The 23,370-nt window shown below is 41.8% G+C and overlaps 2 protein-coding genes across 4 annotated transcripts; both read left to right on the top strand.

The window, feature by feature from the left end:
* Positions 1–1,307: 1,307 nt before the first annotated feature.
* LOC147200320 (N-acetylneuraminate-9-phosphate synthase-like) lies at positions 1,308–5,372 on the top strand. 3 transcript variants are annotated; one of them, XM_086119855.1, is made up of 7 exons: positions 1,308–1,555; positions 2,219–2,434; positions 2,525–2,624; positions 3,199–3,353; positions 3,432–3,698; positions 4,420–4,672; positions 5,276–5,372. In XM_086119855.1, the coding sequence occupies exons 1-6, from the start codon at positions 1,424–1,426 to the stop codon at positions 4,627–4,629; spliced, it is 1,080 nt and encodes a 359-aa protein (XP_085975981.1). In that variant the 5' UTR covers positions 1,308–1,423; the 3' UTR covers positions 4,630–4,672; positions 5,276–5,372. The 3 variants fall into 3 exon arrangements, with proteins under 3 accessions (XP_085975981.1, XP_085975980.1, XP_085975979.1); XM_086119854.1 differs by lacking the exon at positions 5,276–5,372 and adding an exon at positions 4,740–4,974; XM_086119853.1 differs by lacking the exon at positions 5,276–5,372 and having other exon boundaries at positions 4,420–4,974.
* Positions 5,373–6,406: 1,034 nt separating this feature from the next.
* On the top strand, positions 6,407–22,795 carry slc24a2b (solute carrier family 24 member 2b). The gene is made up of 10 exons (XM_086119852.1): positions 6,407–6,593; positions 7,589–8,700; positions 14,666–14,704; positions 14,799–14,910; positions 15,409–15,495; positions 16,021–16,097; positions 16,201–16,338; positions 17,161–17,250; positions 19,017–19,183; positions 20,324–22,795. The coding sequence occupies exons 2-10, from the start codon at positions 7,795–7,797 to the stop codon at positions 20,571–20,573; spliced, it is 1,866 nt and encodes a 621-aa protein (XP_085975978.1). The 5' UTR covers positions 6,407–6,593; positions 7,589–7,794; the 3' UTR covers positions 20,574–22,795.
* The last annotated feature ends 575 nt before the right edge of the window (positions 22,796–23,370 follow it).

Here is a 23,370-nt window from a genome sequence, read left to right as displayed (position 1 = left end):
GCAGCCAGGGACGTTCACTTCACTAGTGGGAATTCGGCCGAGATGGCTGGGCCTCTTTCCCAGATACACTCACCGAGCGTCCCACTGGCTGCTCAAAGTTACCACGTGTTTTTTTACACACACACACACACACACACACACACACACACACACACACACACACACACACACACACACACACACACACACACATAAAAAAAATATACATATATATACAGTATATATATGTATATATATATATACAGTATATATACAGTTGACTTTGAAGTCAAGATGGCGCCCGAGTAGGCAGACGTCAGCAAGTGCTCTCATGAGCCTTGCTTTTTTTTGTTGTTTTTGTGTTTGTTTTGTCACTTTGTGTTGTTTACGTCGTGTGGACCTGATGTGGACTTTTTTCAGCATTTTTTGGCCACGACATTCATCAAGGAGGAGACTCTGTGCTCGGTGGTTGCGCCTTCTCGGCAGCATGGGTATACCAGCACTGTTTTTGACTGGGAGGAATGTCTGCGCCATTTGACTGTCGTTGCTGGACAGTCCGGGGCGCTTGTGTCTTGCGCCTGTAATGGGCAGCATTTTTCACAGCCCCGCTTTGTTCAGCGGAGAGATTGGTGCTGTTGAACGGTCTGCGGCTGGATGGATGTAAGTCTTGAGGAGCCGACGATGAGAAGAAAGGAGCGTTAGCGCGGAGCGCCGATGCGGATTTGGAACTGGGAGTCGCGGCTTGGAGTTTGAAGCGGATTACGTGGGACAGGAGAAGTGAACTCATCTCTTTTCGTCAATGGACGCTACAGCTTCGTGTTTGCTTTCAAAACTTAGCTTGTAGCAGACGTGTGCACATTTTCAGCATGACGTCTTATCCACTGGTGAAAGGACACTTTGATCCTCTCCTCTTTCATCTAGAACTGCTTCAGACAACAACATGTATGCATATAAGTGGTGAAGATTGCACGACTGTCTGTGCCCTATGTGTTGTGTTGTGTTATTTTGACTTCAAAATGGCGCCGCGCAACTCCTATATTTTCTTGTTCTACTTCTTCCTTTCATAACTTTGCTGCTGTGAATCGGGAATTTCTCCATTGCGAGACTAATAAAAGTTTTCTTTTATATATATATATATATATATATATATATACACACACACACACACACACATAAAAAATATATATACATATACAGTATATATATACAGTACACACACACACACGCATAAATACATACACATAAAATGATGCTATGTTTCTCATTACGAAAAAAAAAACGCACTCTTCAAATGCGGAAGCGAAGGACGCTTCCGGCATGTGCGTCACGGTAACAGTTCCGGGTCGGCCTTCCTGAGTTCCTGGAAGCAGCAGCTTTATCCTTCCTTACGAGCAATTTCATTCATCGTTACATTTTGTGTTTGTTTGTCTTTTCCGTCGTCAACATGCCTTTAAAGTTCGAACTTTGCCCCGGTCGGATGATCGGAGCCAACTATCCGTGTTTCATTATCGCAGAAATTGGGCAAAACCATCAGGGAGACATCGAGCTCGCTAAGAAAATGATCAAAATGGCAAAGGTAAAAATTTACACGAATATGCAGTTCAAAGTTATTTTTGTGTTGAACAACAGATGGTCTTGGACAAGCTGAGTAACTATAAAAAAATCACAGGAGCCTCAAGTAAAATAAGTCATTTCAAAATGGTCTCCTATCTGGTTAAAGTTTTATTTGTCTTGTGTGATATGTGCCCCCTATCAAGGGGCTCCTCTCCTTACGCAGGACATTCGATTCACTTAATTCGTGTAATTGCACATTACATACCACATTCACATACCTGTCAATCTCGGCTAATAGCTGCCCTTATAAATAATTATGATTCCCCATACAAAGCAACAAAAACCCGTACAACGGTTTGTCGCGCATGCGCACATCATGCTTTATCAATCCGACCGTACTCAGCGATGACAAAAATATACGATTGAGGATTATTTTTGCTGGTTTGCCGTGACAATAGTAGCGATCGACGACGGCATTGTCCTTGGCTACCAGCAGGTGAGGCGATCTGGATTTGAGCCAAAATGGTGTTTGTGAGATCGGTTCACAATTGTTTTTTTTCCCCCTCGTATAAAAGTTGTAACACGCCGTACATGATTTGAAATGATAAAACATGTATAAAATACGGGGAAAACGTACAAGTTGACAGGTATGCATTCAGGCCTCACTTTTTTTGCACTTTGACAGGACTGTGGTGCTGATTGTGCCAAGTTCCAGAAGAGTGAGCTGCAATACAAGTTCAACAAACGCGCATTAGAGCGTCCATACAAGGCCAAACACTCGTGGGGGGAAACCTATGGTGAACATAAACGCCACCTGGAGTTCAGCCATGACCAGTACAAAGAGTTACAGACGTACGCAAAGGAAGTGGGAATCTTCTTCACTGCCTCAGGGATGGATGAGGTCGGTCACGGAATGTATTTGCAGGTTTTTTGTTGTTTTGTTTGTTTTTTTGCTTTGAACTGTATGTGACACATTTATTCCACATTTTAGATGGCAGTAGAATTCCTCCATGAGCTAAATGTGCCTTTCTTTAAAGTGGGCTCAGGAGACACCAACAACTTTCCTTACCTGGAGAAGACTGCCAAAAAAGGTGGGAAAACCCAAATTATTTCATTAATCACTTCCAAATTACAGCATTTCCTCTTCTCGGGGCCGTGGGAATGTATTTCCTCAATTCCATAATTTATTTCCACACATACACAACACTGTGGCCCTTTATTCAACTCTATACTGTATTCCAGTGAATATAGTAACAGGCAGAAGAATTAAATGTTCCCCACTAGATGGCAGAAGGTGCATAATTAACCTATGTCTTCAACTGTTGCCATTCACGCAACAGATGGTTATAGCACATACAAGCTCATGTGAGCGCGCGCACACACACACACACACACGTCAAATTAATTTAAGTACGTTTCAACGAGATGATCATTATTTCAGTATTGTTCCGACATTTTTGTTTGGTGGTTTGCTGTGAGATGTTTCTTATGTCAAATTATGTGCCTTGTCTCAACCAAGGTTGAGAAACACTGATTTTAGTAGATGTTGCACCTGACGACTCATCGCGACAAATTAGAAAGGCAACCGCAATCGTAAGACATCCATTGAATAGCTCTACTTTAATATGAATTAGCATTCTGTTTTCCCACTTGTGTATGTGTCAGGGCGTCCCATGGTGGTGTCCAGCGGGATGCAGTCCATGGGGACGATGCGTCGGGTGTACAAGATGGTGAAGGAGCACAACCAAAATTTTGCGATCCTGCAGTGTACCAGTGCCTACCCCCTTGAGCCTGAGGATGTCAACCTCAGAGTGATCACAGTAAATCGAACAAAAAGGACTAAACCCAATGAAATGCTAGAAGCATTATGTATCTTAAAACCCTCTTGTCATCAACAGGAATACCAGAAGGAATTCCCCGATATCCCAATTGGGTATTCTGGCCATGAGTCCGGAATCAGTATTTCAGTGGCGGCTGTTGCTCTGGGGGCAAAGGTCATAGAGCGTCACATCACACTGGACAAGACTTGGAAGGGAAGTGACCATGCAGCATCCCTGGAGGCTTCCGAGCTGGCCGAGCTGGTTCGTTCCATCCGACTGGTGGAGAGGGCACTGGGAAGTGGTCTCAAGAAGATGCTACCTTGTGAGAAGCCGTGTCGTGACAAGGTGCCGTATCTCCACTCTGCAAGACATGGGAGCTCAATGAGATAACAAGACAAAGTACATTATTGCAACTACTGGGTGTATGTACACACTGTACACCATGCAAATATTGCAGTCTATAGTTTGGACCAATCGGGCCAAGCGGTGAGCTAACAGCAAACACTTTAATGAGAACACAAAGTATTGACCATTGGCCGTAAGCGCGCCAAACCAACAATGCTCGCCGTTGCGTAGCTTGAAAGTTGCAGTGTCATTTCTCCATACCCTCTCCTGCACCCTCCGGTGTCGCCCATCTTTTCGCCTTCACCGCCCCCCGGTACCATTGGAAACCACAAAACTTGTAAAGGTTGCTACAGTATGTTTTAAAAAAGTGAATATGAGGCTTGATAAAGTGCATTGGACAACATAACGACTACGTAAAGCGCTCTACAAGTAGGTATAACCCGTTCAGGTGGATTAGGCACATGCCGGTTAAGCAGTAAATGAATAGCAAATGCAGTTTATGGGCCATGCTCTTGGTGGAAGTGCTAAATTGAATGCGCCTGACAAGATTTTCAAGCATAAAAGAACTCGCTGCCTGTGTATAGAGAATGTCTAGGCCTTTGTTAAAAAAAAAACTACTATATTGAATTAAAATAAGGATGATTTGTGTTTGAGAACAATTGAAAATCTGAGTAAACATTGCATTTGTAAAATGAATCATAATGACATTTCTTTTCTCCAGCTGGGGAAGTCAGTTGTGGCCAAGGTGAAGATCACCAAAGGAACTGTCCTCAGTCTGGACATGTTAACAGTGAAGGTGGCCGAGCCCATGGGCGTAGCGGCTGAGGACATCTTCCAGCTGGTTGGCAAGGCTGTGACGGCAGATGTAAGCGAAGATGAGAGCGTCGCACCAGAGGTGGTGGACAACTATGGAAAGAAGGCCAAATGCTGAGGATGGGGGAGAAAGTGGTGATGAGGAGAGAAGCACTTACATGGTGAGGACCCGAATCACGTGGGCATAACATGGTGGGTGATTTGCTTTCACATAGTTTTCGTAATCAGGAAGAAGAGGAGATAATTGTCCTCTGAGGTGGCACAAACCGGGTTGGGTCCTTACCTTGAGACAAGTAGACTGAAGATAAATGAATCAATAATTGTACTTGAAAGCCAAGGTCAAACGGTGGAGAATGCTGCTTACTATCCTCAACAAGATGAACTACATTGACACATGTTGCATTGCCTCCTTGTATAATGCAATTTTTTGTGCCTAATAAAGAGGAAAATACAGCTATCCACATGCCAGGAGTCACTGTTTTTTTTGTAGCTGCTCAACCAGGGTTGCACCAATAAATCAAATTTTCACTCTATGGTAACAAGCATTGTTGGAGATTTCGGGATAGCCAGGTGTTGCGCTGACCTAAAGACAGAAGTGTTGGTTCAAGACATTTCACTGTCAACAGTCGATATTTTTTTCATTTTGTTGATAGCATTCCTCTTGAAGAAGCTATGACCCTCTCACCAACCAAAGTCAGCACTCTCACATGTCGATGATGTCGTGAAGTCACATTCTGATGCTTGTGTTTTCTGATGCTTTCCAGATCGATCCTTTTTGATTTGATTGAAGGCAGACATTTTACAGGCGACCCCACCACCAACAGAGAAATAAAAGGCTAGCGTGCTTCTTGTGGTACACAAGGTCAAGTGTGGTTTCTCTCGCATGAGAAGAGATTTATTTTTATTTCGGGTCATGCAGGAGAGCTACTATGTCTCAGGCTAACTTGAAAGGAGGATAGCTTATTTTGCTGAGTTATATAACACGTTGAGCCCTGACACGACATTGTGCTAGCCTTAATTTAGCAACTACTATCTTCAAACATTGTTAATCGATCAAAAAGTCACCTCGGGCTGTAACAACATATTCTCCAACATGTGAATGCAGAGTGAAGACAAATAGGTTTGTCCTCCCCCACTTACTATAAATGTCTTCCCAGATGGTAGAGGATGGGATGGAGCCAGTCTTTCTCTAAGCCTTCGACAGCATCATTTGCTGGTGAGTGAAAGTGAGAGGGCCACTCCATTAAGTATGCTCCTGTGTAATTGGATAGCAACAGTAGGGGATGAGAAACAAAAGACCAGATCATTGAAATCCAGCAGTGCTCTGTGGTTTGGGAGGGAACGGTAAACACTTTGAAGAGATTGACAGAAATAAAGTACTTCTATTTCCTACCTTGGGAAATCATTCTTCATAATTATTGTTTGAATGAACAATGTCTTTACATAATTCATCATTAAGTGTCGCATAAATGTAATTTGAGCAAATATGTGACTTCGGAAATCGTCGTCCAACATTTCGCATTCTTCAGTAGTACCCAAGAAGTAGCTTTCCGTTTTTTGTGACCCCTGCTCTAAACAATATTGCGCGGCGTCCCAGTCGACCTTTGCTGTTACATCAAAGTACAGTACTTGGGATAGTTTTCCAGGGCTTCAAGCACAGGCCAGTGACCCGATGGCACGATCGGCCAGAGCTTTTGAGGCTGACAACACCCATCGACTTGGGTGTGAGGATGAAGAGGAGGGGTGGTGGGGTGAGGTGAGAGGTGGCGGCGGGAGTAGAGGCAAGACCAACGTTGGACTTCACTTGACTGTCGAATGGAAGTGGGAGGAACGGGGAAATGCAGAAGGTGGGTGGCAGCGTCGAAGGGGGAGGAATAGAGAGAGAGTGAGGGAGGAGCACTTGGTGTTCAGCACTTGGCTCTTTTCCCCTTTGGAACTTCTTCTCAGGGACGAAGATCTCACAGAGAATTTGCCATTGGCAACTTTGAACCAAACATCCGATTGGAACATTTACTTGGAGATTGAATTGAGTGAAATATTATTCCATCGTCACGCCAGCTGGCAGAGCAACCTCCAACTCGGGTGAGGATTTCCTCTTTCATACCAGTATCATATGTGCACATTTTCTGCTTTTGTGTTTGGATATACTGTAGTACCGGTATACTGTATCTCCGTTGTACCTCTGTGGTTACCAGACAAGACTTCCTTCTAATTGAAAATGTTATTAGTTTTTATTTAGGTGTAAAATGAACGCTGAGGAAGTTTGAAAGTGATACGTAAAATGTTGCTCCTGTATGCTATTTTTAGTTTTGATGCTAAAATGGACTTTTGATTTGTGACAATGTCTACTTTTTGACTTGGCGCAGCAGCAGTATGCTGGCTCTGTGGCTTATCTAAATCTATTTTATCAGGGATTAGGGAGCCTCCTAACAAGCTTTCACGAATGTCAGATGCTCTCAGGTTCTGAGCACAATTTTAAGAAGGCTGCTGAAGCCACAGAATATGGTCAAAAAGACTTTCCTGATTGCAAGCAGGACTAAAATAAACACCCGGTACCTAAATTCGGCGTTGAAAATGCACTGTCAATTTTCCTTCATTTGATCATGTCTGACAAAATAAACCTTTTGCCGTTGTTTTCTACGCAATCATTTTCCTCAGTTGGTCAATGACAAACTTATGTTTAGTTTGCAAATGATTGTATAGTTCAGTTACACTGTCAAAGTGGTATTCCAGTTACAATATATTTGTCATTGAGAAAATGGAGTTGCGTTGGTGGCCAACTTCGTTGCCCTATACGGTCTCGATCTCACTTAGCTCCATGATAGTCAGAGAGCCTTCAGTATGATGCCGTGCACACATTAATAAACATTCCGGTCGATGAATTATACTTTGACAGTGTCTTTTCAAACCGAACATTATTTGGAATCTGAGATTCAATTGTGTTCCATCCCTTGTATTGAATCTGATTGGATTGTGATGCTTGCTTTTTTTTTTTTTTTTTTTGTACTACGTGTCTCTAATGTTGGGATAGGGATAGTTCTGAATTCAAATGTTTGTTTGTGTATGTGTGTGTCCAGGGAGTAATATGAGGAAGCCTTTAAATGGGCTAGACCCTGGAGTCCGACTGAAGGGCCTCCATTGGGATTAAAAGGAGAAAGAAGATGCAAACCAATCGGTGAACCGGTGTGGCCTGTCAGATCCCTGCCCTCGTAGCCAACAGCACTTCCTACCCATCATTGGCTGCGGTGATTGGAGATACTTCCATTCTGCCTGAGAACCAAAGATGATGGAGTCCTTCCTGCCAAGAAGAAGTCGAGACCCCATGGATCCGTCCAGCTTTGCTCCCCTTCTCGGACCACCTCGCATTTGCATGAAGCACCACTACCAGGGCGTGAAGAGAAAACTGCGGCCTGGGCGAATTCTTGGCTTTATCGTCAGCCTGGCAGTTGTATGCACAGTGTGTTCATGGAGTGCCTTGTCTCTTGTCACCACGGGGGTGCCCACTGAGACTGAATCTGAGGGTTCGGGAGATGTAGAGGTGCCCCAAAGAACTCTCCTGGAGCACCAGAATGTGTCGGACCCGGGGCCCCAGCAAAGCTCAGAAATCGAGATGAATCACGGGGACTACCCAACAGACTACTTTAGCGTGGAGGACAGGCGCCAAGGCTTTGTGGTGTTTCATATGTTTGGCATGTTGTACATGTTTATCGCTTTAGCTATCGTGTGCGATGAATTCTTTGTCCCAGCGCTGACCGTCATTACCGAAAAGCTGGAGATCTCCGATGATGTCGCAGGAGCCACCTTCATGGCGGCAGGCGGCTCGGCTCCAGAGTTGTTCACCTCCGTCATTGGGGTCTTCGTCTCCCACAGCAACGTGGGCATCGGCACCATCGTTGGCTCGGCCGTCTTCAACATCTTGTTTGTGATCGGCATGTGCGCCATCTTCTCCAAAGAGGTGCTGAACCTCACCTGGTGGCCTCTGTTCCGAGACGTCTCCTTCTACATTGTGGGCTTGCTCATGCTCATCTACTTCTTTCTGGATAACGAAATCACACTGACGGAAAGTATCAGCCTGCTCATGTGCTACTGCACCTATGTGACATTCATGAAGTTCAACGCCACGGTAGAACTGCTCATCAAAAGGCAACTGGGCAGCAACCAGGTGGACATAATGGAGCCTGCACCCAAGGTATGATTCAGCAAACAATCTGTTCATTCATCCATTTGTCTGTTTGTCCATCCTTCCACGGGTCGATCCAACGGTCAATCCGCTCCATTGCTCGTCCATCCATCCTTAAAAGCCGATCAATCCTAGATTCATGGATCTACGTGTTCCTTCATCTGTCTGTCACTCCCTTCAGCCATTCCGCCATCCTCCTATCGAATGGATTGTCATTAATCAGGTCATCAATCCATCCATTGGTTCCTCCCACTATCTGTCCATCTGCTCATACACCCATTCATGTGTTTGTCCATCCAGCCAGCCACCAACCCGGTTGTCCATGCGTCTATCCAACAATCACTCTGTTCCGTTCCTTGTCCATCCATCCTTCCACCCATTACACTAGAGTGTCATTGAACTATCTGTCACTCCATCCATCCATCCACGATCCCTTCATTTATTAAACTGTCCCTAAATCCATCGGTCTATCCCTTTATCACACCATATACCTGTCCTTCTGTTCATCCATTCATCCATCCTGTTCCTAATGCTACCTGTCCATCTCTGCATCCATACATATTTATCAATGCAATCAATCAAATGTTTCCTGGATCGATTATTACATTCATACAACCAATGGTACATGAATCCATCCATCCTTGGATTTACTGCTCATCATCTTTTCATTCAGTCCATCAAGAACCCAAGTGTATTTTCTCTGCTTATCCATGCAGAAAGCCATATCGTCACCAAACCATGACACGCCTGACATCAATTGTTTCTAGTTTTGAATCGACTTTTGTCAAATTCAAGTTTTATGAGGCAGTTGTCAAATACAGGCAAAAACATAGACCAATATTTTGCAAAGGTTGTTTTTGTCATGTGCACCCTGGGAGAACGTGTTTGTCTCATTGAATCATGCAGAGAGCTGTCTTTGCCAACTTTGAGGCCAGAGAGGGCGATGACCCAGGAGCACGCAAGGTGTTGATTCACCACTAAGTAATTAAACAGAAGGTCAAAGTCACGTGAATTCCTCTGTGCAAGGAGATAAATATAGGTCTTGCGGTTCCACCTTTGCCACTCAGACAAGAGTACCAGACACCAAGACAGGCCTTGACCGCTTCGTGATGACTTAAAGAACAGGCTTCATCTTTAGTGTCTACTTTTAGAAACCCGGTTCAGACCATTCATTCAGTTCTCAGAACGGGGCTGATGTGACAAGCCACACTTGGGTTCATTAATCAGCAGGCATTGAATTAAAAAGCCTTCTCAAATATGCTACCGTACTTTTATTTTAATTGAAACCTGCGTTGCATTTTAAAGTGCAACAAAATGTCAGAAGAGACTGTTTTTAAGTCTGTCTTCCTCTCTCTCACTCTCTCATCTTCACTCGCTTATTCAACACATCTTGTCTTGTATGTGACATTGTGAAGATGCCTCTTCACTCTTGTTCATCACACTCACAGAGGCAATCACTTGACATCCACTTTCCCAATCACTTCACGTTGGAAATCCAAATGATGTCGTGTTATTGTGCTGTGTGATGCGGTACAAGGTCGAACAGAGACTGACGCAAAACCAAGATGATCACCATGGTCGGGATTGATGCTCTAATCTGAAGATTTGCTGCATCACCCTGCAAGCCCCTCCCTCCCCTCAGATGATCATCTAACAGTTGCCAATAACAAACTGCTTCTCAAAAGCATGACTTGTGGGTTTTTTTTGGGGGGGGGGGTTGTTTTTTGGCGGCTTTTTTTGTAATGATTTTTAATTTTGTAATTTCATTTTTAATAATGATTGTCTTGGTTTTATTACTTTTATTGTGATATCATTTTATATACGATATACGATTCCATGCTTTTTGAAATCAATTTCACACTTAGCGTCAAATGTCCTGCTCCTAAATACTCTGATATTGTATTTTCTAGTAGTTATGAATGAGCACATTGAACCGATTTAATGCTCTGTGGCTTTTGCCGCCTTCTGGGAATCAGCTGTACCTTTGGCTACATAACATCACCCCCAAGAAGAGCCTTTCCTTTTTTGTTGCAAGGCACTTGATGTCCACCTGTCCTCGTGTAATGGTTGCTCCTAAATAATCCCAAAGGTTAATGCTCTTCAATCCCATTATAGCCGCTAATAATAGTCAGGTGCTCTCTGGCGGTAGACGCAATCGCGGCAGCACACAGAAAAGTGGAGACCAAAAAGACCTCTCCTCACTTCAGGCTGACAACATCCTGAAGTTATGACTGTCCGTCTCGGGCACATTGTTAGGAGACTGAACCAAACATTTACTTCAGTTTCTGTGCTGAGAAATGAGTGAGACGTTGCTGGTTTGCTTGATGATAGCACGAAAGACACCAATCCTCTCTGATCCCCTTAACATCTTCTTACCTGCAGTGACGACAGCAAACACACATCCCGGCGCTCTCTCAATCAGTTCCACAAGGTGTCCATCACAGACATTAGCGACATCGATTTTGGTCGCACTTGGCCACATTGCAGTTGCAAATATTGTACCTTTCAGTTTTTGTGCTCTCTCTCCCATTTCACAATTGAAAAAATTCATAAAATAGCATTTAAATCATGTCATTGATATCTGTGCTGGTTTATTCGAAGACAAAGCTGATGTATTTGAAGGAAGCCATGCTAGCTCAGTCTGAAGGGCCTTTGAGTCTCACAACGGACGACAATAAGCAAAGTACCGGTAGTTGCTGGAGAGATGCGAGTTGTCTTGAACAAGGCATCATCTCCACGATCCCAGCTCAAGAGCTGCAGCACTCTTTGCACTTCCTTCACTCTGAGAGTGACAGCGCACGTGCACTCGTCTTTAAAAGACTGCTGGGCATCCTGGCGGACCGAGGTTTTTTTTTTTTTTTTTTTTTTTAACGCTCCCCTGGCAATTTTGTTGGCTGAATTTAGATAATACCTTAGACCAGCTCGGAGCAGGTCCAAGTTATGGCGCAAGTAGTGTAACCCAATTTTGGTGGATTTGATTGAGGTGCAGGCTGGCAGATGTGTGTGGTTGATATCATATTTCATTCATAAATTTGACAACAGTGTGAATGGAACCTTCTGAATCATGGTAGAAATCAATTTCTTGAACGCATAATTATTATAATCAATATTCGATTTTGGAATTTCCTCTCTTTGGGCGCAGCACAGCTTTAGGGGGATTCAGTAATCGCTCCCTCCCAACTTTAACTCATCCGCTGAGGTCCGCTTGTGACCACAAAGCAGGTGTAGAGCAGGACAATGATAAACCAGAGCAGGACGATGATAAACCAAGGACCACCGTCAAATAAAAAACTAAAATAAAGTAAAATTACTCACCCTTTGAGGACATCTGACACAAGGAGTCGGAATAGAATGGTGTTTGGGGGGCAATACTCTGTCCTAGTTTTAGCGGTATTCCCGAAATTAATAGGTTTATCGTATATAATGAGAACATTTAGTGTATATTAGCATCTGCATATGCCACAGTCCTGTTTAGCATTGTAGACAATGCTGATTGCATTTACTTACTAAACGCAGCATTCCGCCAAATCAGTGTCATTGGCTTGTTGTAAGTCTCTCAAAATGAATCTTGACACTAAGTAGGGCGAAACATCAACATCGCGACTGACATGTGATAGATCAATAGAAAATTTGTTCAATGGAAAATAATTAGGAAGAAATGTAGGCAGACGTTAGGCTATATTGTGCATGAAAAATAGCACGATTAAACACATCCGAATGGATAGGTAGTGAATAAGTAAAGGAGTTCTCCGTCTTTGACGTGCTAGCTCCGGTGTTAGTCTGCTCTGAGCCACAGCATCACACCGAAGTCACAATCAGGTCAAACAATAAATAAAATATCCTACAGCAATAATGAGCCCACAAACAAGTTCAAATAAACCAAAGGTGGTTGTTCAACTGTAATGCGTACACTCCAAGAGTTGCGCTTACATTGGATGAACAACGAATGAAGGTGACTGGAACCAAATCGACGATCTTGATTTGGGATAGCGTCTTCCACAAATAATTTCGTGACTGCTAGAGGAGCATGGATGTAAACAACATTGCATTTTACACTACATTAAAATATACACGAAAACAGTGTACATAACTTGAAAATGTGTTTTACTATAACAGATATTTTGAATGGTAGTTCCCCTCTGGGTTGTTGTTTTATGTTATTTTATCTTTAATCCATTTAATTATTTTTCTGATTTTGATTGGTGAAAAAAAATCAATAATTATCAATTTCGACTGAAATGAAATGAATTAAATTAAATGAAAAGCATATTATAAGTATCAGGATATAAGGCTTATATCCTGATACACTAACTAATTACTAATTACAGCCATTCAACAAAAATATGTATATTAAAACTCAAGAGATGACAAATGACCACTCAGAGATGAAATGCCATCAAATCTAAATCTAAATCTAAATCAATGAGTAAACTTGCGTTTAGCCTACTATGGCCGGCAGAGGATCTGAACGATGCAACTTATGTTGACGATGGGACGATGACACATTTTTCAGATGCGTTAATGTGTTTGGGTTAGAGAACTGACGGAAAACCTAGAGACAAAAGCGGGAATTTAAATGTATTTCATTCAACATTTTTTGAAAGAAAATAAACAGTGTAGTTATGATAAAGTCATTGATGTTGTAGTGGGTACACTCACCTCACTTGTGTGCGGGCAGCGTGGGATCGGCTCCCACTCGGTGTGGATGTGGGTGTGAATGGTTGTTTGTCTCTATATGTGCCCTGTGACTGACTGGCGACCAGTTCAGGGTGGAGTCGGCCTTCCGCCTGAGAGCCACCTGGGATAGGTTCCAGCACCTCCTGCGACCGTACAGGATAAGTGGTGTTGAAAATGGATGGATGGGTTTGTCGGGCGCTCCGTGGAGCTCCATGAAAGGAGGTCGGCATCTGAGCTTTTACAAAAAATTCAGAAGGGGACTAGCATGGCAGCAAATGCTTTCCCCCCCAAAGTTAAAGAGAGTTTAAATTACAGTATTTTTAAAATTTTATATTTATTAAATATGCAATAATAATAATAATACAATAGGTGCAATGGGCCGGACATCCATCCATCCATCCATTTTCTTAAACCGCTTTATCCTCACGAGGGTCGTGGGCGTGTTGGTGCCTATCCCAGCTGTCTTTGGGTATTTGGCGGGGTACACTCTGAACTGGTTGTCAGCCAATCACAGGACACGCGTAGATAAATTTGCTCACAATCATACCTAGGGACAATTTAGAGTGTTCTATTAGCCTGTCATGCATGTTTTTGGAATGTGGGAGGAAACCGGATTACCCGGAAAAAACCCACGCAGGCACGGGGAAAACATGCAAACTCAGGAAAGCCCGGAAACGAACGTGGGCATGATACTTTGGTTTAATTTTAAAAATGCACTTCACAGCTCATTTTATCATGCATTTATACATTTTATTACCATATTAATTTCAGAAATGGGAACTCTATTTCAGTCAGCATAAATCGAAAATCAAACAATCAAAACCATACCAATGAAACAAACTTATAGCTTATTGAAAAGGGGTTACGACTGAAGCACTGCTTATAGTCAGCGCACCCTTATTTTCATTCTCTCCAATTCAGTATAAATAGTCTGTGATCACTATTAATATATTTTACCCAAACATGCTCCATATACATTGTCACGGCCCTTTCGCTGTCCTGCTAGTTTACTACAAATGTGCACTCCTTCCTCAGTGGTCACTTTTTGCTCTCTGCCCTCGGATAACACTCCTTTCTTTGTTTGATTAAGATTAAGATATCCTTTATTTGTCCCACACTGGGGAAATGTACAGTCTACAGCAGCAAGATTGTGGGTAGAAAGAAGAAAGAAGAAAAAAACAATTTTTTTTATTTGTTTCTGTTTTACGAAAGATGCCAAACAAATACGAGGAATTGTGAAAAGATTTGGTGGGAGTAAACAGGAAACGGTATTTTCTCTCTTGTTATTTTCCAACAGGTCAACGCCCCTGTTGCGGATGATGAGAACAAACTGATGGTGAGTCTGCTTTGATGCGTGTAAACTTTTGTTAAGGTTTTTTTTTTCCTTCCAAAAGAATATTATGACTGCTGACATGTGTACATTTTTACAGGCCAAACCAAGGTTACAGAGGGAAGGCAGCTGTGCTTCACTGCACAACTCATTGATGAGAAACAGCATTTTCCAGCTCATGATACACACACTGGACCCTTTGAGTAATGAAGGTGTGTTGAGGCGAAATATACACTCATGATACTTGCACGTCAACATTTCAACAAGGTAAACTTTGGGGTTGCTGCACTATATATATAAATAGACACTATCAACAACTTGAGGTACAGTCCCACAAAACCGCCTTTACAAAAATAACATAGCTCTTTAGAACAATTATTATGTCATTTAATATTTGGAGCAAATAGCTATAGGAGGGGAAACAAGTGTGTCAAATGTTGCAAATTGCCATATGTTCTTTTTTGCTATCTGTCATATGGCTGCAAACAGAAGGTAAGTAGCTCAATCTGGTGTGAAATGGATTGTAAACATTATCAACTACTGGACAGCTTTTAATAGATTAGTTGACATAACAATGTCTATGAGTTATTTCTCCAATATTTTTGGACTGTTGCTGCATCTTTTCCTTATTTGCATGTCACAATAAGAAAAAAAATTCCCATAATGCACAAATGTAATCACAAAACCAAACTCTCTTGTCCCACTTTCAGGACGATTCAAAGAGAAGGCTTCAATCCTTCACAAAATGGCAAAGCAGAAGTGTAAAGAAGAACAGGTTGTCAGTGCCAACGGCGTTGGTGTGTTACAATGTTATCTTCAATTTCAATCCATCCATTTTCTATTCCGCATCTCCTCACTAAAGTTGTGAGTGAGTTGGACTATCGGTTTCGACAATGTTGGGTGCTGGATTCGGATCCAAACCTCAGAACCAAAGCAGACATGCTAAAGACAAAGTAATTGCCTACTATCCTCCTCCAGTTTGATACAGGGAATGAAATGATGTCCTCCTCGTTCCTCACTTTAGCCCAACTGGTCTGGGATATACTGAAGGCTTCTGTTGCGCAATAGAAAATGGATAAATTAATTAATTGTCTTTAGCTTGGATGGTTACATTTATAGTGTAACATGCATACAGGCTAACTTATTGCAGTGGGTGTTCTTAGCACAGACCTGACTGACCCCTTATTATTGCATTTAATTATTATTATTATTGTTGTCAAAATGACGCCCCTGTCAGGAGACAAAGCCGCGATTCTTCTCTCTGTCTCATTACACTCCATTTTAATTCATGTGTTTTATTCTCTGTGTGTTCTTCCCACAAGCGATTAAAACCATTCCCACCAGTACCAAGGTGGCAGTGGAAGTCACACCTCCCATGAATGGTGTCGCGGGAGATGAGGTATGGCATTTGCCCCTTCCTGCAAGTTTGCATCTTTCAAAGAATAAAAGCAGCTGTAAAATGTGGACGGAAAACCCCGTGTAGTAAATGTGCTCTCCATCAGGGTGGCGAGGAGGAGGAAGATGAAGATCAGCCACTGAGCCTGGCCTGGCCTGACACCACCAGGAAACAGCTCACCTACCTCGTCATCCTCCCTATTGTCTTTCCTCTCTGGCTCACACTGCCTGATGTCAGGAGAGAGGTGAAAACACACACACAGACACACACACACACACACACACTGCATAGATGGATATATTTATTCATCCTGTGAGGAGAATGTAATAGTCATATTCTTAGTCAAAATTCTTACATAAACACTCTTAACATTCACTGCCATTACCAACTTGTCAATGACGTGTTTTTCAACCTGGATGGGATGGCTTCCCGTGTGAACGTAGCCGAATGATCCTAAAGTTGGACAATTAGAGTAAAGTGGGAAAGATAATATTGTGTGCCAGTGATTCTCAAAATGTGGTATGAATACCACAAGTGACATGCGGGCACTCTCCAGTCCAGACCAGGGAGAAGTACAGCCCAGGGGCCACATTCGGCCTGTCCACAGTCTTTGACCAGCCCTCACCGTGACCATAAAGTCAAAGTAAAACGAAAAAATGCAACACGAATACATTTGCAGACGTATTAAGTTATTCTTTAATGAAACTATTTGCAATACCGTTTTTTTTCTTTTTCAATATTTCTTAATGTTCAAACTTTATATACTGTTATGATGACTTACAATAAAAAATATATATAAATGTCACGTTACTGTAGTCGGTCATCATGGTCATGTTGGTCATTATGATGGTACTTGGAGAGTCATTTTTGACATGGTACGTCATGCAAAAGGTTTGAGAACCACCTCAAAAGGATTTGATTTTATATTATTTTCACTCATTGGTCATATCTCAAATTTTTAAAATAAAGTGTCCTTAACATGCACATTTAACAAATAGCTTATTCCTGTATCTATAGGGCATGAGCTAAAGCTGGACATTGAATTCTATCCTTTGTGATATTTCAGTCTTCAGAAAAGTTCTTCCCCATCACCTTCATTGGCTCCATCACTTGGATTGCTTTCTTCTCCTATTTGATGGTGTGGTGGGCGCATCAGGTAATTTACACACGCACACACGCACACGCAAACACAAACACACACACACACATTTTTTTTCTGTTCGCCCCCGTCTATTTTAGAGCTGCATTTTGAATGCAGCAGCCAGAGTGTTAAATATATGACCTCGACCACTAAGCCCTGGCTAATCTGCCTTGAGCCACAGCCAGATCCACCCGCAACACTCTATTTTAATAGTGCAAATGCAAAAGACGGACATGAAGCAGGAGATCATGCATGCAAGGTCAATACCACTGATCCTCATTAGGGTCGTGGGTGAGCTGGAGCGTATCCCACTTGACTTTGGACGAGGGCAGGTTATGCTCTCGACTGACCGGCAGCCAATCACAGGGTATAAAGCTGTTTATATCAAAAAGGCAATGAAGTTGAATTATAGCATCGTGACTGTACGTTAATGTTCAGCCCCTGAGCAGTCATACTCCTTATTGCTGAATCAAGCTTTTGTTGATGCTGAGTTCTCATGCAGCCTTTTGAAGAGGCTTTGTGTTAAAGTCCCTGTGAAGTGAAACAGTACAAATATCTTATCAATGTTATGCACCACTGAGAGGAGAACCGTGAACAAGCCATACACATTTGAATGAATTAAATGAGTGACAAGTATGTATGTGAAAGGATGTTCTCTCAGCTCTCAGACGCTGTGGGCATGTTGACTATGTGTGCTGAAACCATGCCCCGTTCAATTGTCAATCAAATATGTTTGTACATATAGCATTTTTCATTTGCCTACTCATGTCTATTTGTTTGAGTCAGGAAATACTGTAAATTTGCTAAAAGCCGCTGGTAGTTGGATTATTGTATACCCCACCAATTCGTTGTGGGTGTTTTCTATGCTACGACGAAAGACGCTAGCTTGCGTGCTAACAGGCCTCTTGACGACGTAAATCAACATTGCCGACGTCCAATACGTCACTGCCCACCTGCGTGTTGTGTCGATGTGTATATTTTCATTCCAGGAACACTTCAGGGAAAGTTAACGGTTTATTAAACAAGGTGGCACACCTTCATCCTGTGGCTCACACTACATGCTTGCTGCGAGTTACATACCCACGATACTTTGCATTTCAACATATTACGCTAGCCCGCATAACAGAATATGCATAAAATTTGAAATTTTAGGTGATGACGCTGAGCTTTTCAGTAAATTGTGATATCCAATGTTTATGATTTTTTTTGGTGGGGGGTAGGTATAGCTAGCTAGCTAACCGCACACACTATAATGGCCGAAATGGGTCAAGTAATTTTCACCAATTCAATCACAATTGCTGATGTGGACAAAGGTGCTTGATCTTTATTTCGTGGGGCGGAGTACATTGTCAATTGCACTTTGTGTTGAAGAAATGTGGAAAAAACTTGAAACTTCCTAAACTGCAGTCAGGGACAAACTTAATTAATACAATATGATAAATACATCTTGATTTGTCCCTAAGTATGTCCAAAAGGGAACATGCCACGACCTTAAATTTTACATTCAGTGGCATCATATGTTTGCAATTTTCTGGAAAATGGAGGATCAAATATTTTTACCACCTGTTTTTACTCTGTTAACTCTGCGTTTATAAAGAATGAATATGATTTGATGTAGTATACCAAATAATTAATTCTTATGTTATAATGTGTTATTTTTTTACATTCTTGTCTTTTACATGGCCATTGCCAATTGGATATTGAGGCCTGTCTGCATGTTTCTGGCTGCAGTGAAATACTAAATGAATGAAGCATTAATCAAGCGTTTCTTTGCCCTGTAGGTTGGCGAAACATTCTGGATTACAGAGGAGATCATGGGTCTGACTATCCTAGCAGCAGGCACTTCCATCCCTGACCTCATCACCAGTGTGATTGTGGCCCGAAAAGGCCTTGGTGACATGGCTGTGTCCAGCTCAGTAGGCTCTAACATCTTTGACATCACTGTGGGGTAAGTGAGAGGATTACATCAGATAAAATATAATAATAATAATAATAATAATAATAATACATTTTATTTATAAGCGCCTTTCAAGACACCCAAGGACACTTTACAATAACAAAAAACACAAAACAATACGGGTTGAGCAGCGGCAGCCAAAACGCGCCAGCGTTCACTCAACCCGAAGGTCAGAAAGAAACCACAGGGGAGGGAGAGAGGGAGAAAAAAACCCACGCTTGAACTACCCTCATTTTGAGGATAATTTGAGGTCACAAGACATAAACAATGAAGACGGTGAATCAAGGGAATGTATGAGGGAGGGGGTGATGGTGGGGGACTAGCTTCCGTGCATATTTTCATCAGGGGAAGGTCGAGATAGCAGATGTTGTTTTGGTTGCAGGCTGCCCAAGAATTTAAGACAGCCTTGAGTCCGTGGCTTATGTCTCTTTAGTGGCGTCGATCAGCCAAATCCATGATTTCAGTCAGTAATTGAACACGGATTCCAGTTTTCTCCAAGTTGTTGTCCATCCTGCTGTGACGCTCCAAACCCGCAACAGTTTGTGGTTGAGCACAGTCTGAGTCTGAGTGTTGGACATCCGCGTTATGCCATCCTTAGACCGGCAGCCTCGTCCAATAGAGCCGCTCCCGTCGGTTGAATTTTCGATAGATCAGGAAACTGCTCACACCAAACAGCAGCATACCTGTTATCGGAAGGCCGAAAATGTAGATTTCGTCCAAATCCTCAACGGACAGTGTTGACAGGCACACCATTCTCCGCTTCCTCCAATGATCTAGGGTGTACCCAGCATCAAAAGTCCCAGAGGGGCAAGTAGGCTCCCCACTGCCTGCTCTTCTCATCGAGAAAATGTTGTCGATGGCATCGAGAGACCAGCCAACCAATTCCATGTTTGTTTTTAGGATGAAAATACGACAGGAGGCTAGGAAAAGTCAGACAAAAGACAGCACAAGGACTGAGTGGCGAGCAGGGACGGGTGGGGGTGGGGTGTAGGCTAGCGCAGAAAGCAAAAGCGTCCGCCTTCGTCGAGAGCCAAGCAAGAATGATATGAATATGTATATATATGATATGAATGATATGAATATGACCCCCACCCACCCCAGCTCACTATTGGATGTTAACTTTCCCTCTAGCCTGCCATTCCCGTGGCTCATCTACAACATCATCAACGACTTCAAACCAGTACTGGTTAGCAGCAACGGCCTCTTCTGCGCCATCGTCCTCCTCTTCCTCATGCTCCTCTTCGTCATCATCTCCATCGCAGCCTGTAAGTGGAGGATGAGCAAGCTGCTGGGCTTCCTCATGTTCCTGCTCTACTTCGTTTTCCTCGTCATCAGTGTCATGCTGGAGGACAAAATTTTAATCTGCCCTGTAACCGTCTGAGCGAGGAGTATGTTTGGCGGCACTGATGCCTCTTAATAACTCTATTTCAACTGTGAGGCTCCATTTTGTGTGTCGCTAGCGATACTTGAAGAGACTGATGGACCAGTTAAATGAACACTGACTGACCTGGACAAGTTAGGCAAAAGTTCATCATCAGTTGGTGATGTGTGTGAAAAACACCACTACGACCCGTCGAAGTAATGAACTTGCTGACATGATTTATGATAACAAGATTGAGGTGGACATTATTTTGTGCTGAAAAGCTCTTGAGGGCATTCTCATCATGGGGGAAAAAAGAGAGACTTCATACACTGTAAGTGAGGCTATTTGTTTAGATTTCAAATGTTTCATTTCATACACTGCATTGTTGCACGTTGTCATTCAATTTAGTTTCTCAGAATCATTTGCACAGTTACTGTTTATTCATTTCATGAATAACAAGCATAAGCTTTTAATCATTCTCACTACACTATACCAAATTTTAACTAAGGTATCCATTAACTCTGCCAATATCAGAATGTGATGGGAAGTGGGGTTTTTTCTTCTTACCATACAATTGTGAACACACCATGTTTGTGTTTGGTATGCCTTTAAATGCATCACTTCTCGACTGCCATCCTCTGTGTCTGCTGGCCCTCTAAATTGTGTGTTCACACGCTGTTGGTGATGTGCTCAATGCACGAATAGAGAAAACTTCGTACTGATTTTGAACTTCCTGGTCAGTACGCGACAAAAGAAGGACACCTTTATACCGACAGAAAATGAAAATGGAAAAAAAAAACATGCAATTAGTTATACATGTGTGGAAGAAATTGATGGTTCCTCTCTGTTAATGAAAAAAATGCACAATGGTCACCGAAATAACTTAAAGCTGACCAAGACATTTTTTTTCTCATCAAAGTATTCTCGAGAGAAATGTGTTTGAAAGCTTGGTCTCATTTTTGCCAAGGCCTGTTTCACGCGCACGCCTGTGCGCGGTAAATAATTCAGTTGGATAAAATTTCAAAATCAATGTCTGATTTTCATTGGTCAATTTAAAAATAACCATTTATTTTTACTTTTGTCAGACTTAAGTTATTTCTGTGACCATTCTGGGGGTTTTCTTTCATTACAGGGGAGGACCAACAAAAAAACTAAATAAGGTCCCCATACCCTTCTTCAAACAAATCACTTCCTCGCTTTTCTTGAACTGACTGAACAGATGTTTTAAAACTAGCACCGATATGGTGACATTCAAAGGTCAGGATGTCATAATGAAATACCCGAAAAAGGCACAGTCACTGTTCCTGAATAACACCATCCGCTGCATTTTTGTCTCGTCACCCAAACTGTTTAGTGCTTTCAAAAATGACAACGTTTTTAGTGTAATTTTAACAGCACATAAGACATGTACTGTAAAGTCAAAGTGTAAGGTGGTGAGGTGCTGGATTCTTTTTTTTTTGTGTTTATTTTGAAAACTCCCAAACATATCTTTCATATTCATCGATCAGTATAGATTTGCTGATGTATTCCACCTATGCATCTGGTTACCACGAGAGAAGTAGTTCTTATTTAGACTAACAAAAATTACAACACAACAACAAAATTCTCTATTTTTTTCCTTCCACAAGTATATGAATTGAACTCACCTAACATTATTGTCAGAATATGTTTTATTTTGCATTTGTATGTACAATTGTAAACTATATATACATATATATAAATATAAAGACTGTATATAATCTCCTGTATGTAATCATAGTCACTTCAACATCTATTTTCAGAAGTCAACTTTAGGGCGCTCATGCAGTAACATTTTGAAATTGTTGCTTTGATGATTATGTGCGAGGTGCACAAGGGTACGTACGTATGTGTCCATTGCAAAAATATCGACCACAGTCCATCAATGGGTACAATGACGAATGTTTTTTTTTTAAATTTCCATCTTATTGTTATGCAATCATGAAATCATTTGTTACTTGAACTCTGTATAACAATGTAAAAAAAAAAGGAAATGCCGTATTGCGCAACTCACTGTATAAAACGTTATTATTAAACAAATTAATATTGAACTAAAAACAACACTATTTGAATTTGTGCTCATGCTATAAAACTGAGGTGATCTTGTCTTTGAATGCATTCATTAATATTGGAATTTATATCCTTCCATTTAACATTGAATAAAATCATCATTATTTGTATTATTATTTTAGAAACTTGTGTCAAATCTACAGTGCCACAAACCTCCATAGTGGCTATGAGGGATTGATTGGACCTTGAGGACAGTATGTGTAAAGACAAACTCATCTCAATCGGTTCGATAGATAAATAAATAAACAAAACATGTTCCCATTGTTTGAAACACAAATTACACCTTACTTCTATGTATTTTTTTTCACTCTTTAATCAGGCTATGAATGGGGAATATCTTGCTTCTCAGAATCTGTTGCCATGTCATTGTGCTCCTTATTTTTTCCCACCTTAGTGGACCCCAAGATCTCAGTCAATCAAGAGCCCAACCAAACTTTACCTCTCTGTCGATAATAAACCTTTTTTGACTAAGTAAGCAGAAGAAAGTACACATGCAATGTAGAGAGAAATGCAATAAGTCATCAGAAAAAAAACGTCATTACTTCTCACTGATGCAGTTCAGACTTTACCCTACCTCTCACAGTCATATATGTGGGATAAGCTCCATCTCGTTCACCCTAATGAGGAAAATGGTTGAATGGATGGTTTGTGTTCTTTTAATGACCAAACACCCATCTAGTTATTATTACTCACATTATTATCTTCTCAAAATGATAAAATGTCTGTT

Source organism: Hippocampus guttulatus, chromosome 9 (assembly GCF_054856545.1).
Source record: "Hippocampus guttulatus isolate MCC_2025c chromosome 9, RoL_Hgut_1.0, whole genome shotgun sequence".
In the NCBI taxonomy this organism is placed as follows: domain Eukaryota; kingdom Metazoa; phylum Chordata; class Actinopteri; order Syngnathiformes; family Syngnathidae; genus Hippocampus; species Hippocampus guttulatus.
The sequence above is the reverse complement of the archived record's forward strand: the minus strand, read 5'-3'. Positions and strand labels throughout refer to the sequence as shown.